We start from the raw sequence: 17062 nt of genomic DNA, 5'->3' as shown, positions 1-17062 counted from the left end.
TGTACTATTGTGCTTTTCATTGTAAACAAAACTCGAAGAAGAAATCATAATCTATATGTTTGCTAGTCATAAAATATATTAACGTCACACGGACCTAAGACGCAACAGCAGAAGAGTCTCCTTTCCCAGCAGAGGCTACGGCGACCTCGGCCGCCTCGAGCGCCCTCTTGAACGTGTCGACGAGCTCCTCCGTCTCGCCCAGCCCGATGCTAATCCTCAGCAGGTTAGGGTCGACACCGAGGCTGGCGGCCCATTCGAGCTCGTTGTAGTGTGCGAGGAGAACATAGGGCGAGACCAGGGTGAAGTTCGTACCGAGGCTGGGGCCCTTTGCCGTCTTGATGGCGTCGTAAAAGGCCACGGCGGCCTCCTTGTCGCGGAAGACGACCGAGAGCAGGCCGCCGTAGCCGCCCGACGGCAGGCGGCACTGCTCGTAGTTTGCGCGGTCGGCGTTGACCCTGGGGTAGTGCACCCGGCGGACGAGAGTGTGGTTGTGCAGCAGGTCGCAGACGGCCTCGGCGTTGACGTTGATGCGGACGACGCGAGACGCAAAGTCGCGGCTGTTGCGCTCCATGAAGAGCACGTCCTCGGCCCAGTACGTGTCCTCGTATCCGGCGGCCGCCGCAGACTTGAGGGCACCGTAGTACCGGCCGTTGGGGTTGAGGATGCTGCTGCCGCCCATGACATTGCAGTCGCCCGAGAAGATCTTGGTCAGGCTGCTGACCACTATGTCGGCGTACTGCAGCACGTTGATGTTGGAAAAGGTCCCGATGGTCTCGTCGACCACGACGGCAAAGTCGTGCTTGTCGGCCATGGTGCGGATCCGGGCCAGGTTGGGACACGTAAGCAGCGGGTTGCCGGGGAACTCGCAAAAGAGGGCCAGGTATCGCTCGCCGGCCTCGAGGCGCCGTTCCAGGTCGTCCAGGTCCGCCTCGGAGGCGTGGCCGTAGAAGACGCAGCCTGGGCCGAACTTTTGGAGGATCTTGAGCGTGTCGACGTAGGGGAAGCCAAAGTTGATGCTCTTGAGATCGTGGCCGCGCGCAGACCTGAGGAGCCGATGGGCGTGGAAGATGGCGTTCATGCCGCATGGGTAGATGAGCACGTCGTCCTCCTTGAGGTTGTTGACGCCGCGCGTGTTGGACTCCATGGCCGGGAATGTGTGGCTGCTGGAGATGTCGTGGTCCGCAGACAGGGCGCCGGCGATGCGCCTCTTGATGGCCGATCGCGCGCGGGGGAGGAGGGAGATGTCGAGGTTGCGCCCGAAACGCTCCTCGAGGAAGCGCTCCGTCTCCTCTTCCGACTCCTGCTCTTCTGTCTTGGCGGCTTTGGGAGGTGTCGAGGCCCCATTCGTCCCGCTGGGTGCAGGTGTGTCGTTTGCTGGCGTCTCCCGCCGGTACCGCCTCGGTCCCTTGGCGGACTTGAAGGCTGGGGGCTGGGGAGAAACGGGTGGCGAGCCTTCTGGGACCAGCAGTTTTGCCGAGAAGAGGTTCTGGCAAAACTCAGCCCTTCGGCTCGAGACACCGTCGCCAGAGTGCTGCCAGTACTCCTTTGCAACCGGGAATGCCTCGGGGGACAGCAGCACGGCCGAGACGGTAGGAGAGATGGGCCTGAGCTGGTCGGCAACGACCTTGGGGGCGTCAGGGGCCAGGGTTAGGTGTACTGCGTCGAGCCCATCCAGTGCCGATTGCGACGAGGCACGTTCCTTGACGTAATCTACGCATCTCAGCGCCGCCTTCGTGTTGGGGAACAGCATGGCCTTCTGCCCTGGCTGACCAAAGCGGGCGGCCAATTCATCGGCAAAGCCAGAGATGGTCTTGTGGATAAAGAACCTGGGGTAACCGGTCGTCATGCGGTCGACTACCCACGACTGGCCCTCTTCATATCCCACATTGGACTGCCATGTCGGCAAAGACACACTCACTGCCTGTAATGAAGCATTAGTATATATGTTAAACAGGAGGTCTGTTCGGCGTGCTCTTTTGAAGCTTACCTACATGTGCAGTGTCTGGCGGTATCGATGCGCCAAGCTCTACCTCGATCATTTTCTCTGCCTGCTCTGTTTTCTCCTCGTGCTTTTTTTTTTTCACTTTCCCTCCTTAGTGCTACTTTGTAGTATCACAATAAGAACCCCGTCCTCTGGTAGCTATTTTCCTTGTTGACCGGGGTTGGATACTTGTTTCGGACGAACGCAGAGTAAAAATCAAAAGAGTTTTTGTTGTTGCAAGAAAATGCTTGAACCTAAAGGGAGCAAACCTTGTACGTGGCTTTTCCTCTTTACAATGAAGAAACTTGGTCGTCAAAGTGAATGTGTGACTTGTCTCAGTTCAAGTTCCTCTTAGTAATTGAGTCTTAATGGGTGGGTAGGTGTTTTTAGTTTACCAGTCAACCATGCGAACGGAATGTATGAACAAGAAAAGGGGAGGATGGTCCTTCCGTAATAGAAAGAGTCATCATCCACTGCAGGTGCCTGCCTGAGTGGGGGCCGATTATCGGAGTCACCGTTTTTTTTTTTTTTTTTTTTTTTTTCTTGCGACGTTTTCCGTAGCGGAGCACCGGTGGGTTTCTTCTTCGTAGCTCCGGGTCCGAATCTATTTTTCGAACAGACGTCAAACTATATATACTAAGTAGTATGTTTATTGTTATCACCAGACCTGCCTGAGCCAGGCAAAATTGTACGTTGCATTGAATATTCTCCAACAAGAGATCAAGTGTCACATCTCGCTCCGACCAGTTTTGACACAAAGTTAAACGCCGTTCGGTCAACACAATGAGGGGCACCATAAGTAGGGGCCAACTTGCCTATACCATACGGATGGACCTCTGGGTTACCTTGGCCTTGATCTTTTGTCGCTATTTTTTTTATCTACCCTTGGTTTTCGTCTCTTCTTCTCCTTGAACCCTGCCTGGTTTTCTTTCGCGAGTCAAAATCCTCTTGTCGCACGAGCAAATGCTTAAAAGATCGCCCACACCCAAGACTCTAAAGGTTGCTAAATCAACGAGTCAACCAAACCATCACAATCACATCGCCAAGTGGCAAAACAAAAAAAAAAAAAAAAAACACTGACACGCTTTACTTCCGAGCCTGGTGTAGTTCTCCGATGGCAGACAGTTCCATCATTTGGGATGAATATGTCATGCTTTCTGCCAAGACTAAAATGGTTAGACACAAGCTCAATAAATCAGTTGAAGAGTTAAGTGAATCAACCGATGATCCAAAGGGGTCAATGCCGTCTGGGAAAAGATTTTCATAACACAATAAAAGCTAAAAAGAAATTGCAAAAAAAATGCTAACCTATGGTAATCTGAAGAATAAAAAAGCCAAATGATCATCATGATTGAGTCTGGTAGACATCCCTAGAAACCCGGATCTGACCAGCTGGTAGCGAAGGCAACTCTCGCGATCGCTCTTGAACCCCCTTGCCCATGCCGGTGGTAACCTTGGTCTTGGTTCCAAACGTCTGCATGTTGAACCCGCGAGGCGAGCCCGTCTCGCTGATGTCGTCCAAGAAGCTTTCTTCCTTCACTGCGGGCGAAGTCTCGGTCCCGTTGACGTCCACGCGCAGCCTCTCTACGCTGTCGCTGTTCTCGCGGTAGGCGGACCGAGACTTGGAAAAGTTCGAAGAAGTAGTGGCCAGGCTGCGGTTTTTGCTGTTAACACCGCCCATGTTGCTTCCGCCCGTATGGTATCCGAGTCCGCCGCCACCCTCAACGCCGCGTCCCGCCGTGCTCTTGTTGACTATAGATCTGAGCTGGGGGAACATGCGTCCCATCAAAGGTCGTAGAGTCGGGAGGCAGGCGCACAGCAGGCCAGTGCTGACCTCGGTGGTGGACCACACTGATGCAATGGTGTTGTCCCATGTGACATCCTCGGCGACGACCAGATATCTGAGCCTGATGACCGAGATGGCGCACGTGAAGAAGCCGAGGGAGAAGATGCCCATCAGTACCAGTTTTTGCGTCTTGTTGATCTGAAGTTGATAGAGCGCCGGCAGAGGCAGGGTGAAGACCAGAACGTCGGTGGTAATGTGGCCGAAACCTTGGACCTTCCAGTAAGGGAAGTTCTGATGTTGGAGCGTTAGCAATCAGGGCTAGGTAGGTAGGTAGGTAGGTAGGTACATTGAGGTCATTCACTCTAGTAAGACTCACAGGTATACAGTTCCTTGTTGGCGCACTGGACCAAAAGTCGGAAATCTATTTATGGTAGTAATATTAGCAACACGATACCTTCTCTTGCGGTACCTTTGACAACGATTACTTACCGGGGTGCACTGAAAAATGGCGACTAGTACAAAGCTAAAGCACCACGATGCTATCAGGATGAAGAATCCCAAGTACACGCGCTTCATCGTCCTGTTGACCGCTAGGACTCGGTAGTATTGGAGCAAAAACGCAGCCTTGGTCGCCATGATAGATGCATTATAGAAGACGATGCTGAGGTAAAATTGCTAAGCAGTTGGCGGCTTACATTAGTAGCCGATCCCACCTTCGTTGTAGTTGATTGGGAACTTCAAACTCACGATCAAGTAGGTCTCGACATCACTAGCCTGTACAGTCCAGATGTGCTTCCCGGAGCCATGACGAGCCACTATGTAAATGAGCGTTAACGTTAGTCGGATAGCTTCAGGCCTTACCTTGCCGGTGATGCATGGGATACTTACTCAGGCCAATTACCAGGCCGCAGGCGAATGTAAAGAATAGGGACAGGACGGCCGCATAGTCGTCTAGGCCAAACGTCCTGAGGATGATAAGACGAGTATATACCTGGATTAAGAAAAAAAAAAGTGTTAAGAGTGTGAAAGCAGTCTCCGACGTAGTGTATACACATCGAACCAAAAGACTCGTTGTGAAATAACAGAATGATGGCGCAGTAGAGCAGTGAACATACCCTGGCAGCAACAGCCAATGTGATCAATACAAGACATGTGCTCACGACACCGACAACGATCCCGCTCATGTCCTCATGATCAAGAGAGTGATCCACGATCATCTTGGTGCGACTGTCCTAGTCGAGCTAAGACGAACGTTGTGATGTATTCTGGCCTGCAGAAGAGCAAAGAAAGACAGCGGAGGCTACTTTTGCAAACTTAATATAGCAAGCTAAGAAGAATCTTTCTGCTTACCTATATTCCTTGACATATCTATTTTTCTCCATGCAGTAGGGGGGTGGGTCGTGTTTATTCGATACACGAGATTACGCGGGGAAGAGACATGCTGAACTTGTTATGCAACGCTTCTGAGGTAGGAGGACCCCTCCTCTACTGCCCCGTCGTCGACGCAGGGATGGTGAGGTTTGTGGTACCTACTACTAAAGCGGCCGGCTATCCGCCAAGCTGTCCAGCATATCTGTCGTAGTATGAATCCAGGGATGCCGAGTCAGTGGTCGAGAACGGCTGTCTCCGTGGCCCGACTCACACCAACGCAACCTTCTACGTCGTAAGTTGCAACCCACCTTGATAAGATCCAGGTCTTGGTAATGTTACCAAATTACTACGGGCGAGTTCTCGAGGGACCACCAACCGGCATAAAGACAGTGGTCCCTGGTCGGGAACAAGCAAACCAACCACCCTCCCCATAAGCACCACTACCTCTGGTTGAACGAAAGGATAGCTGAAGGTAAATCTAGGTAGTATCGCTGAGATCAAAGACAGATGGGACGGTCTAGCTTGTGACGAGCTGACCAAGGTTTTGTAAGGATCCTGAAAATAGTGGTGGTTCAACGCTGGACGAACCTTGATCCGCCAAAGTCAAGGATTGTGGAGAAAACTACATTTCCCATCTCCTTACCATGGTGGTATGCTCAGATATGTGCCAGCATTTTGACATTCCCATTGCCCATTCGTTGGATATATCTTGTGTTCACGGCGATGAAACGTATTCGTGTGAGCCTGAACAAGTGTGTCTTCGGAATATTTGGGTAATTCGAAAACTACCCAGTCGCCGACCATCTTAGTGTTGGAAACCAGTATCAATCTATCGGACCAGAGCTGGGAACCAGATGGCCGCACCAGTAAGCCAGCAGTGAAGTGGCCATGCAAGAGATGGCGAAACATATTGCAATTTCGGAAATATTACATATGGCTTGTTGTAGCAGGTCACTAAGCCCAGCGCGATGTGTGGGCGACAAGCCGAGTGGATCAAGTAGTCAAGTCTTGACTACTTCAAGGATCTCGGACCCGGTAACAACCAATCCGGGCGGATGGTTCATGATGCCCAATCGGTATCCACGGTGTTCGAGGAATGGTGGGATGATGAAGGTCGGTCCAATTAACAGAAAACAATCAGCACTTTGCGGGTTTCTTCACAAACATACCAAACATACATATGTTTGACTGAGAAGGAAACATTGACTGGGGTAGGTACTTTTTTTTTTCGCTGAAATCGATGTTTCCTCAGGGTTGTGTGAGTAGGATCAATGGAATGGTTTGTCTTGTCGTGACTTCTGTAACAGCGGACTGTTGCGATCCGATCCCTGTTGTCCCATGGTGAGTGAGACCTCCATGTTCGTAGCCGGTAAGGTATTGAGAAAAAAAAAAAAAAACGCTTACTTTCTACTGCAAACAGACACTAACGAATTGGATATGAAATGATTGCGTTCATATTTGGCAACACCTCCGACGACATGGGACATCTCGAGAACCGGAACGAGATCCGGCAAGTAAGGTGAAGTTCGTCGGAGTTAGAACTGGCCGAACTCGTTTAAACATGACTCGAGCCATCGTGGCGACGATATTTTCGGCCGGGGGTGGGAGGCGAAGCTTGCGAAAGCACCCCCAAAAGTACCTCTAGAATAATAGCTCTGCAGAGACTGCGTTGCCTTGGGATCTCAATCTAGCAATCGCTTGTTGGTGCTGCAGTAAAAATCCTCAAAGATACACAAGATCTGGTCCAAGGCCTCAAGTTAGATGCAATGGACGACATAGACATAGTACGTACCTGGTAGTTAGTCCAGTCATCTCGTCGTTTGTTCCATGGAATATGGGATTGGACAAATGCAGGTACCGATCGGTTGAGTTCAATAATATGTATTACTAAGAGTAAGAACCATGGAAATATCGCATGTCGTGGTTGCGGCCGACAGAGCGGCAAGAGCGGTTGTTCATTGCTCAATGGCCCGCAAAATCCTTGGCAAGCTAGACAGTATGGAATGTACGAGGTAGACCAGTCGGTTTTGTAGGGTATGAGCGTCCCGGAAATATACTTGATGTTGACCCACGTATATGGGGTAGGGTATTTAGCCATGGTTCAAGACTCGGAAAATAAAAACGACTGGATTCAAACGATCTGATTTGTCACGAACCATGTTTCCCTGAAGACAAATAAACAAAACCAGGTACCACCAACATATATAGGTCATAGTAACATCTATTTTTTTTTTTTTTTTTTTTCAGTTCAGATCTCATCTCATACCATGCCTTGGGCATGATGCTGCCAAGATTGAAACCTTGATTGTTATGCAAGGAATTGTACGCCGAACATAGGAACTTGGTAACCTAGGTAAGTAGCTTGAGGTACCTACCTAGGTAAGGCAAGGCTATGTTTTTATGCGCCCACATCCCATTTCTACCTTCCTAGATGGCTCCTACCTATAATTTGATACTTATGGAGTCTGTTAATGGCAACTGCTACCTTGACCATGCACCCCCGGTCCCTCTCGGCGAATCTCTTCCACACCACCCTGGTGGCTGAGGACATGACATGCCCAGGGCTTCAGTATTGGCAAATGCTCTCCACTTTGGCTGGCTACCCTATCCGGTTTAGGTGCCTGCCTTGGGCAGTTGATTGCTTGCTGACCTGCCTTCTCAGCTTTTGCTTCGGATCCATTTTGGCTGGTAACAACACCAGATGTCATCGAATGCAGAAATAATACCTACCTAGGTAAGTAAGGTTAGATTAGTAGGGAACTCCGACCCCTACTAATTAGCTCGTATCCTGAGCTCATCTTTCGAGTACTTTGTACATACATACTGCTTGGGCACTCATTAAATATCTGCCCCCTCCACCATTGTGCGCCCTGAATGAATCTGCACGTGACTACTTACTCGAACTTACCCTATAAACGTATATGTAAATTGCAACAAAAAAAAAAAAAAAAAAAAAAAAAAACCATGTTTCTCAACCCAGGCTATATTGAGATTGGTTGAATCTACCCTGCAACTAACATACGATTTCTTATGCCAGTTAGTAGTACTTCGTACTTGCCTTGGTGTATAGGCCCGCTTGTTATTTCAATCTACCTAGGTACCTACCTACCTAGGTTCCCAGTTGGTTGATCCGTGAGAAAGAGCCTGTACCTAGGTTATAAGAAGCTCTGTATGCAGATATTCAGGGGCTCAGTGAACTTAGATAAGGTACCTACCTAAGGCTGGTACCCGAATTGCCGTACATCATCACCGACCTCAACCATAGACTTCAACGCAAGATGATTGTGGCCAAGGTGTCTTTGGTGATCTGCAGTTCTCATTTTAATATATTGCTATTCTCGGGTCTTATTAAAGCGCCGAACCACCTAGCAGACATGTCTGGTATGTTCCGGAATTTTGGTCGCTTTCATGCAAATGATGCATCTGCATCGCCAAGTGTGTCAATCAGGTAGACAACCATACAAAGAAGATACGTAACTCTATATACCTATGCAATAAGATCTACATGACAAGATGTCTTGGTTGAGCGTCGAACGATTTGATTATGATGTACTCGGGTGATTTCCCAACAATCAACCACAGATTGGTCATGATATGAAGAAAGGGAAAAGAATGAGTGCGTATTAAGTTCTCTTCTATACCCTTTGCCCTATCGTATTGCACTACTTGAACTTTCCCAGCCTCTAATAGAGTTAGAACATACCCTGACATCCTAATAGGGGGACGACACCTCATCCAGCTGAATAACAAGGCAACCGGCGGGACCATGAGCTGACTGACAGTGTTACATATAACCACCAGGACCACGAACAACCGCGCGGCAAACGGCTTTTTGGTTAAGCCGATGGTCCCCCCTTTTTTTTTTTTTTTTTTTACAAAAGAGGAAAAAAACAAGCTTCTTTCATTTAGCTTTATGATAGTTGCTATTTTCCTCTCTCAAATCCCCTAAGTTTATGATTTTCTGTTTCGAGATGTGCAGTCTTCCCATGGGTTTAATCCACCGGTCTTGCTTGTCACAAGTTACAAATCTGCAGATCATACGTGGAGAGAGAAACGAGTCGCAGGTTCACGCGGCGCCCGAAAAAACAGCCTGTTCCCGCTGCCCGCGGGATTTTTTTTCTCTCTTTCTTGGGGGGTGGGGGGCTGGACTAACCAGCACTCACTTTGACCCGTAATTAGCCCCACTCAGTACCAACATTGTCAAAACACTATCCGGGACTTCTTCCCAGGCAAATTCTATACCAATTTGTCCCACCCTCTCTCTGTTGGATTTTGTAGGTTGAATTTTGCCACGAAGCGGCAGAACAAGAATAAAGAAACTGGTCCCGTATTTCGGCGCAAAATTTGAACGTGTCAATCACGGTTTTTGGACCCCGGCCCCGGACCCGGTTGGGCCCGCCGGCCGAAGATGTAAGATTCGACCAGTTAAATCAAATCACGTGACCACCCCGATCTTGACCCATATTGTGATCTTGGTCATAACCATGCCTAACTTGGCCAAAAATCCCACCCAAGAAGTACCCAGTGCAGACGATCGCTGTGTGGGCTTATAAATGGGTCAAAATGCGTGCTGGTTAGTCGGAGTTGAGTGCTCGTTAGTCCAGCGCTTCTCTGTCTTTTTCTTTTTCTCTGCATAGTACTTTTTCCAAACAAGCTTCGCAAAGTTGGTCGTAAATGATGATCCCTTGCGCGTGGCGCGATTAGATAACTGGGCGTATTCCAGCTGCAAGGTTTAAGGATTGTCTTTAAACATTGTTTTTCTGAAACCCTGCCGCGGCCTTATTCGAATAAAAGTTTTATTTCGTTTCTTTCACTGTTCCGACTCTAGATGAATTGCTTATTCTACTTCTTCCTCTCTCTCTCCCTGGATGGGTTTAAACGTACTGGGTTTTTGATTGGTGTTGCCTTCTTTAAAGAAGATGGATAAACATAAGCTTTGTATGATGTACACGATAAGAATAGAGTAGAAATAACTTTAAGGGGATAAAAGAATGCAGCACATCACCCCTTTACCACGGTGGACAGCTTTTCGCGATGAGAATACCCAACTAATTATAGCTGTGGTAGCGATTGAAACCGAAAAAAGGGGGGGTCCCCCTTCAAAATCCCGCCCTTGTTCAGGGTACGATATCGCAAAGAAAACCCATCGAGAGGTATAGGGCCCGGCCCGCTTCAATATGATCTGAGACGATATCGACATTGTCCATCTTTGGTGGCAAACGATCCCAGAGATGGGTAGGCTTTTGTGAAACCGGATGCTCGCAACTTGCTGGGAGGCATCTCTGGGAAAAGAATTCGTATAAATCAAAGGTCTCCATCCGTATTTTTTTTTTTCCTGTCTTCATCTGTTCTAATCACTTATCTCACATACAGCCTGCCATCTAATCCTTTTTCTTTCGTCTCTTATTCCATTTGAGTTCACTTCGAAAGCCCTGGTTGGCCATAACTTTTTTAACCTTTTATTTTAGCTTATTCAACATCCTTGGATCTCCTGCCAAACAAGACCTCTTCTGTTCCATCCCATCTCAGTCCAAAACACTAAGTCAAAATGCACGCCCAGCAGTACATCATTGCCGCCCTCATGGCCTTTGGCGCTGCCGTAACTGAAGCTCGTAAGCCAGACCACTAAATATCAATCTTCCAAGCATCTTCTATTCCCTTGCGCAAGCCACTCTGTTGTCTCTTCTCAAAAGTCCAAGCACGAAAGCACAACAAGAAAGGATAAGAAAAAGTAAAAACTTTCCCTGACTAACCCTCTCTCCTATTGCAAAAAAGGCGCCCTCGAGCCCCGCCAAATTGGTGACCTGGCGTGCAACGTCGCCCGCCTGCAGATCGTCAACGCCCTGAGCGCGACCAAGAAGAACGTCGGCGACATCCAGGACGCGACCGTCAAGACCGCCGCCCAGGCCGGCGTCAAGCAGGCCCAGGATGCCATTGGCGTCATCGGCAAGTCCCTGCTCGCCGGCGAAAAGGCCCCTGCCACCGCCCGTGACGACGTAGCCGCCGGTCTGACCGCCACTGGTACTGCTCTGCAGGGAGGCAGCAAGTAAGTTTTTTTTTTCTTTTCTCTCTCTCTCTCACTCTCTTCCCCTTTTAAAACAATAAAAATGGATAGAGAATTATGAGGGGGGAAAAGACCGCTAACAAAAACACCAACTTTTCCCTATTTACAGAGATGACCAGGCCGTCACTGACGCTACATCCAACCTGGCCAAGGCTACCAAGGCGGGTGAGGATGTTGTTGCCAAGTGCAAGTAAGGGGCTAAAAGCTAAAAGGATCGAGCGCTGTCTCTTTTTTTGGAAGCGACACGATGGAATTAGATTTGGTGTGTTGGAGTGGAAATGAGAGACGGGGGATGGGGGCTTCTTGTGTATGTGTGTATGTGTGGTTGTTTGTACGAATATCCTTTCTTCACCTTCCTTCAGGGGCAGCTTTCGTCTGCCATCTCGGATCGCAGTGCATGGGCTGTTCTTGTACAACCAACAGAATTTGGCAGGACTTCAAAATTAAAGATACCCTTTTTCTTCATGCATACTTGGGTATATCCAACGATAACCATCGAGTTGAGCGATGCGACTTGAGAAGGTCTCCTTGAGCCCTCTGATAACTTGTGAGAATGTTAGCACGATTGTTGCAGACCGTGTGATGAACGGGGCTGTGCTTTCTATGGGATAGGCCAGAGTCCCTTGACAAATCCGCCTTGCTAGTAGGTGAAAAAAATATCCCGAGGGGTAGCTGTCTCTCTTTTCGACGTCAATGCCGGAATACCGGCCATCCCAGGTGGAGGTAGATACTGTAAATCATGTCGCTCAAGTATTTCCTGCCATAGAAAGTCGTCTCTCATTGTCTGTTTTCATAATTCACGTCTATTCGCCTGTGGTGATCCTCAGACGGTGTGCGTAATATCTCAAATTGCCCTTGTGGGAACACATCTGGTACTTCATATCCATCCCTAACACCACACATATGCCATTCTGACAAGTAGAAGAAAAGAAATCAAAAGAATGTAAAATAAGACCAAGAAACGGATAACAAAGGGGAAAAAAGATAAAAAGTAGATGTAAGACATATCGTGACAAGCATGAAAAGAAGGTAACATGAAAGAAAAATAATCGTAAAGTTTCATCATGACATGCAGGTTCCTCAAAAAAGCAACCACCTCAGGCAGCTTTAAACAAGCAGTCTAGTCGCCTGGTCTGTCCCTATAGACACTAATCTGGGTAAATGCTCAGCGGCGCGACCGACTACTCTTTTTACTGCCAACACAGCTGATGCTATCGCTCGGGGCCAGGCTGACCGCGTCGTCATCATCTTCATCCCACTCCTCCCAGGTCGCACGATCGTTGTCGTCGAGGGCGCTACGCGTCAACGGCTGGGACTCGCGGTGGTGGCTCTTCCGTCCAGAAGACGACCGGTGGCTCTTCTGCGGAGCCGGCATCTCCGAGTAGAGACTCCTGCCATCGTGAGAGGGTGGGAGCGGATAGTGACGCGCGACGGGGTTGTTGGGCATGGGGAACTGGCGCTCAAACTTGGTGGAGGCGCGGCTGTGGGACCGGTCCTTCGGGGTCTCGTTGATGTCGCGGTCCCGCCCGCGTATTGTGGACGACGACTTGACCCTGCTGGCAACTCTTGAGCCTCTGCTCGACCCGGCCGGGGGCGGATAAGATCCGTAGACCCCGGGCTCGGGGCGCGACACCGGGTCGGCGCGGAGGGTGCTAGTGGAGCGATGACTGCGGGCCGAGACATACGTGTCACGATCTGTCGCACTCTCGTATGCGCTGCGGCGTGTGGTGGACATTGGGGGTGGTGGATTAGGTGCCGCGGGAGGCGGCTTGGTACTGGGGGCATACTTGGAGCCGACGTAGCTGCGCTGCTCCGAGGGCGGCGGCTTCACTGTGCTGTGCCTTGAGATGGACGAGCCGACATGGCTGCGGTGCTCTGCCTCGGTCAAGAGGAGTGGCACTTGTCCGACGGCTGGGGCTTCGCGGATGAGGCGGTCGCCGCGGTACTTGGAAGAAGACGAGTAGCGACTTTTGCTATCGTCAAACACATCTCCCTTTTTACTTGAGGGACCCCCAACCTGGCTGTACCGCGCCATGTAGGCGGGAGGGTGAGGGTAGTGGCCATTTGTGGCGAAGTCCTCTGGGTACCGTATCTTCTCAACGGTACGCTCCAGTTCGACATAGCGCTGACCAGGCATTGGCGGTGGTGGGTGCGGGTATTGAGGAGCTGTTGTAAAGTTGACCTTTTGTTCAGGAAAGGTGCTCCTCCTCTGGACAGAAGGGATGGGACCACTATCAGAGCCAAACTCTTGACGTGGGGCTTGCGACCGGTCCTTAGTCATCATGCCATAGGTCATGGCAGCTCCGGCGGCAGCGCCAACAGCAGCACCCAAGAGCCCATACATGCCGGCCGACGAGGCCGAGATGCTGCTATCTGCCTTGGGTACGCTCGACGGCGATCCCGATGATGAAGAATATGGCGATCCTTCTATTATCGTCGAGGTTGTGACGCTGCGGCGCAGTAGAATTGGGTCATCGTCCAAGTCGACATAGCGCGGGCGGTGGGTTAGGGTGGTCCTTGTGCCGCCACCACTGTAGACGTTGCGAGGGGCATCAGTCTTGGCAAGGCCATAATTCCAATCCATTATTCTGTTGGCCTCGTCTTCGGTGGATTGGGTTGTATGTATAATATCGCCAGAGTGATAAGCCGAGTAGTCTTGAGGCTGGACGTAGACTACCTCCATGATATACTCTGACTGTGGTGACGATTGATGTAGTTCACCCGACCAGGAAGGACCAAGACCAGTTGATATCTTATCTGTCTCGGTCACTGTGGCGCGTGCCTTGGGGGACTCGTCAGTCTCGTGCTTGTAACGCTTGTAGCAGAAAGGGGGTGGGCTTGAAAGTGGGCTGCCAAGCAAGCTAGGGGGCCAATCAAGCAGCCCATCCAAAGATCGACGGCAACTGTGGGGCGGCGCCTACGTACCTAACAGGAGCAAGACGGAGCAGTTTTGTCAGGTTAGAAGCCAGCTTTTTTAGGGGACCTGACACAAATTCAATGGATGGATCTCGCACTGCCTGGACCAAAAGTGCGGTGAGCTCCAGGAGGTTTGGTTCAGGGGAACCGAATCTCAATAATAGTAGAGGCTGGACTTTTTTTTTTTTTTTGGAGAGAGAGGCAAAAAAAAAAAAAAAAAACAGTGTCCCAGTCAATGTGGACTGTCCACTTGCTTGAAAAGAGGCGCGAGCGGTTGACGTATTTGCTAGCTTGCCAAAGCGCAAAGAGGCCGCCGGTAGAACCGATGGAGGGTGTGCTTCTTCAGCTTCGTTTTGGAGGGTGGACCTCGTTATATGTCGGTGACAAGTGAATGCGAATATGTGATTGGCGCAAGAAACAAACTTCAAGGATTCAGCTTTATGACTGTTTCACAAGACATATATGAAGTTGACTGGGAACTTTGATGGCGATGGGAGACTTGAAATGTTCAAAAAGTGCAGATGCGGCAACCCAGATTCAAGTACTTTCCACACCAAGTACCGGTATACGAACGATGGTGGTGGTGAAGACCTTCTTGTCGGCTTGGAAGCGAAAACAGGGCGAATCAGAATTGGATAGTTGTGGGGTGATTTTTTTAAATGGAAAGAAGAGTAGGTAGCATAAATTCCCCCCGCTTCGATCAAGCAGAAGTCCACGCCCACAGTACAGTAATAGGTGCCCGTTGCTTTGTGCTTCTTGCGGTGTGTTGTTTTCACATTCATTCGTTTATGCTGCCAGATTGGTGTGCAGGAATTAAGTTGAGGGAGTGGGCTTAGGCACGGTACCTGCACAGGTGCACACAACGAACTACTGTACAGATGATCGAAACGGTCGTGCTCCAAGATGGATGGATGATGGTGGTCTACCACTGCCACGCAGGTGCCAATCCCTTGTGCGAGTGGGGTCCGTTGATAGATGGATGGGGCAGCCCTTTACGGAGTAGGATTTATGGATGATCGGGAGCTGAGATTCCTCCGCTTATACCAGAATATTATAGGCACACCGGGGAATTTTGTAAGCACATCCGTAGTTCAAAGGACTGAATTGAATTGAGCAACAATACCGAAAATCAGCACAAGTCCAAAGGTCCAGCTGGAGGTGCTTTGGGCCTGGTTGAAGGGGTACAGCTTACTACTACTAATGGTACCCTGACTGATGAATGAATGAACGAATGATTGAATGAATGCACTTATGCTGCACTCCACTGCACGGCCAGGCAGGCAAACAAACAAGGTACTGTACGGTGTGTAATAATAGGTCTGGTCTGGTGTTTATGGAAGGGATGATAAAGGGAAGGAAGGATTCAACTGCTCGATCAAGTTGCAAGCCTCACTTCCAAACTAAGGACAAGAATCAACCTGGGCTAATCCGCAGGCAGGGCCGTCAGTCTGCATCCGAATCGAAATGCGATCCGATAATTCGCGATGATGTTGTTGTCGCCCGTTTTTGCTGCACGAGAATGGAGTCTTTTGCTAGGGGTTTGCTACTTGCCAAATTGGGTTCGTCGAAGCCCACCTCAAGAATCATTTTACTTTTACAACGATTCGTTTACTCCGTACACTTGCTCGTCGAAATAGTATAGATAAAATTAAAAATAATTACTTCGCTTGCACAGCCGAGCACAAAATAACCACAGTCCCCGTCTCTGACCAAACTACCAAACTCCCTATCCATAAATATCACCTTCACCGTCAAACCCAGCCTTTCGGGTTCCTCTTGGGGGCTGGGGAACTGTCCTCACCGACTTCTTTTTGAGCTGGGGATTTTTCAGCATGGAGGAAGGCTTGGGAGGCGGGCCGAGGAGAAGTAAATGCCAGCAGGAATGCCCAACTTGGCAGCGACAGAGTGTGTGAGGTCAGAAAAGAAGCCAGCCCCATCGATCCTGATCCCATTCGACGATTCTGCCCTGTCACCCCCAATCATCGTCCGTTGAAGTTGATGAGGGCACGTCGGCGGGGGAACGAGAGGAGACAGAGGGAAACAGGCCGAAAAACAAGCGGAGAGCAAGCCAGTTTCGAGGGATCCGTCTTTTACAAACTCGGAAATGGTACACACTAAGCCCACCCTGAAGCACTGCCAACAAGGCAGAAAACCAAAAATAAGAGGGCAGCAAACAAAGCAGCAAGCACTAAAAACAACCGGGCGGGCAGAAACGGGCGGCGGGGCCTGAGCCGGCCAAAGGGGGCCTTGTAAGGCACAAAAGGGACCCTGCCACGTATCTATGTTGCTGCGCGACGATGGGTTCTGTAGAAGTCTTTGGAAACAATTCCGTTGGATCCGGGTTCCTTTGCAGACGGCCCGTTGGATTTTGAACCTCTTTGGAAACGAAACAGACCCCTCGAATGGGAACTAACAATAAAAAGAGCTGGACGGCACACTTATGGGTACATTTCGATCAACAGACCCAAGACGCTTGGCCCGGTTCTTATTGGTGATTACTTTTCTGCTTGGGTACTTCGTACTTTCCATATCTTTGCAAACACCCCCATCGATGCATCGATGATGCGCTTTCACGACGTGGTTTTCCCGGGAAAAGCCAATTGAGTGCCGGCAAGAAAGAAAGAAAAATAAGAAAAATTCTAGAAGGGGTTTGCTTATCAGCTTTTTTTTGTCTTCATTTGCATTCGATAAAGCATAAGGACATGCATACTGTACATACTCCGTACACGTAAGTGTTATTATCCCGATTTGTGCCGCTTACGCCAATACGGGGGTTCCTTTGGCGCCCAGCCATTTCGATAATGCGCCTCGCCTCGCCTCGCGCCTGGCATCAGCTGTTCGTGGTAAGACGTGTGTGAGTGTGTGAGTGTGTGAGTGTGTGAGTGTGTGAGTGTGTGAGTGTGTGAGTGTGTGAGTGTGTGAGTGTGTGAGTGTGTGACGTGAC

General features: G+C 49.8%; 4 protein-coding genes across 4 annotated transcripts; 1 reads left to right on the top strand and 3 right to left on the bottom strand.

The window, feature by feature from the left end:
- Positions 1-94: 94 nt before the first annotated feature.
- PgNI_00430 (uncharacterized protein) lies at positions 95-2039 on the bottom strand (the record flags this gene model as incomplete). The annotated part of the gene is made up of 2 exons (XM_031120510.1): positions 95-1921; positions 1992-2039. 2 exons carry the CDS (start codon positions 2037-2039, stop codon positions 95-97), a joined length of 1875 nt encoding a protein of 624 aa, XP_030986355.1.
- Positions 2040-3301: 1262 nt separating this feature from the next.
- PgNI_00429 (uncharacterized protein) lies at positions 3302-4984 on the bottom strand (the record flags this gene model as incomplete). The annotated part of the gene is made up of 6 exons (XM_031120509.1): positions 3302-4058; positions 4144-4188; positions 4257-4442; positions 4515-4582; positions 4656-4758; positions 4883-4984. The coding sequence occupies 6 exons, from the start codon at positions 4982-4984 to the stop codon at positions 3327-3329; spliced, it is 1236 nt and encodes a 411-aa protein (XP_030986858.1). The 3' UTR covers positions 3302-3326.
- A 5702-nt stretch (positions 4985-10686) lies between these two features.
- PgNI_00428 (uncharacterized protein) lies at positions 10687-11396 on the top strand (the record flags this gene model as incomplete). Its single annotated transcript, XM_031120508.1, has 3 exons — positions 10687-10750; positions 10914-11184; positions 11312-11396. The coding sequence occupies 3 exons, from the start codon at positions 10687-10689 to the stop codon at positions 11394-11396; spliced, it is 420 nt and encodes a 139-aa protein (XP_030986859.1).
- A 971-nt stretch (positions 11397-12367) lies between these two features.
- PgNI_00427 (uncharacterized protein) lies at positions 12368-13885 on the bottom strand (the record flags this gene model as incomplete). The annotated part of the gene is made up of 1 exon (XM_031120507.1): positions 12368-13885. One exon carries the CDS (start codon positions 13883-13885, stop codon positions 12368-12370), a length of 1518 nt encoding a protein of 505 aa, XP_030987022.1.
- Positions 13886-17062: the final 3177 nt, after the last annotated feature.

The sequence above is a fragment of the Pyricularia grisea genome (assembly GCF_004355905.1).
Source record: "Pyricularia grisea strain NI907 chromosome Unknown Pyricularia_grisea_NI907_Scaffold_1, whole genome shotgun sequence".
Taxonomy (NCBI): domain Eukaryota; kingdom Fungi; phylum Ascomycota; class Sordariomycetes; order Magnaporthales; family Pyriculariaceae; genus Pyricularia; species Pyricularia grisea.
This window is presented reverse-complemented; position numbering and strand designations above follow the sequence as displayed.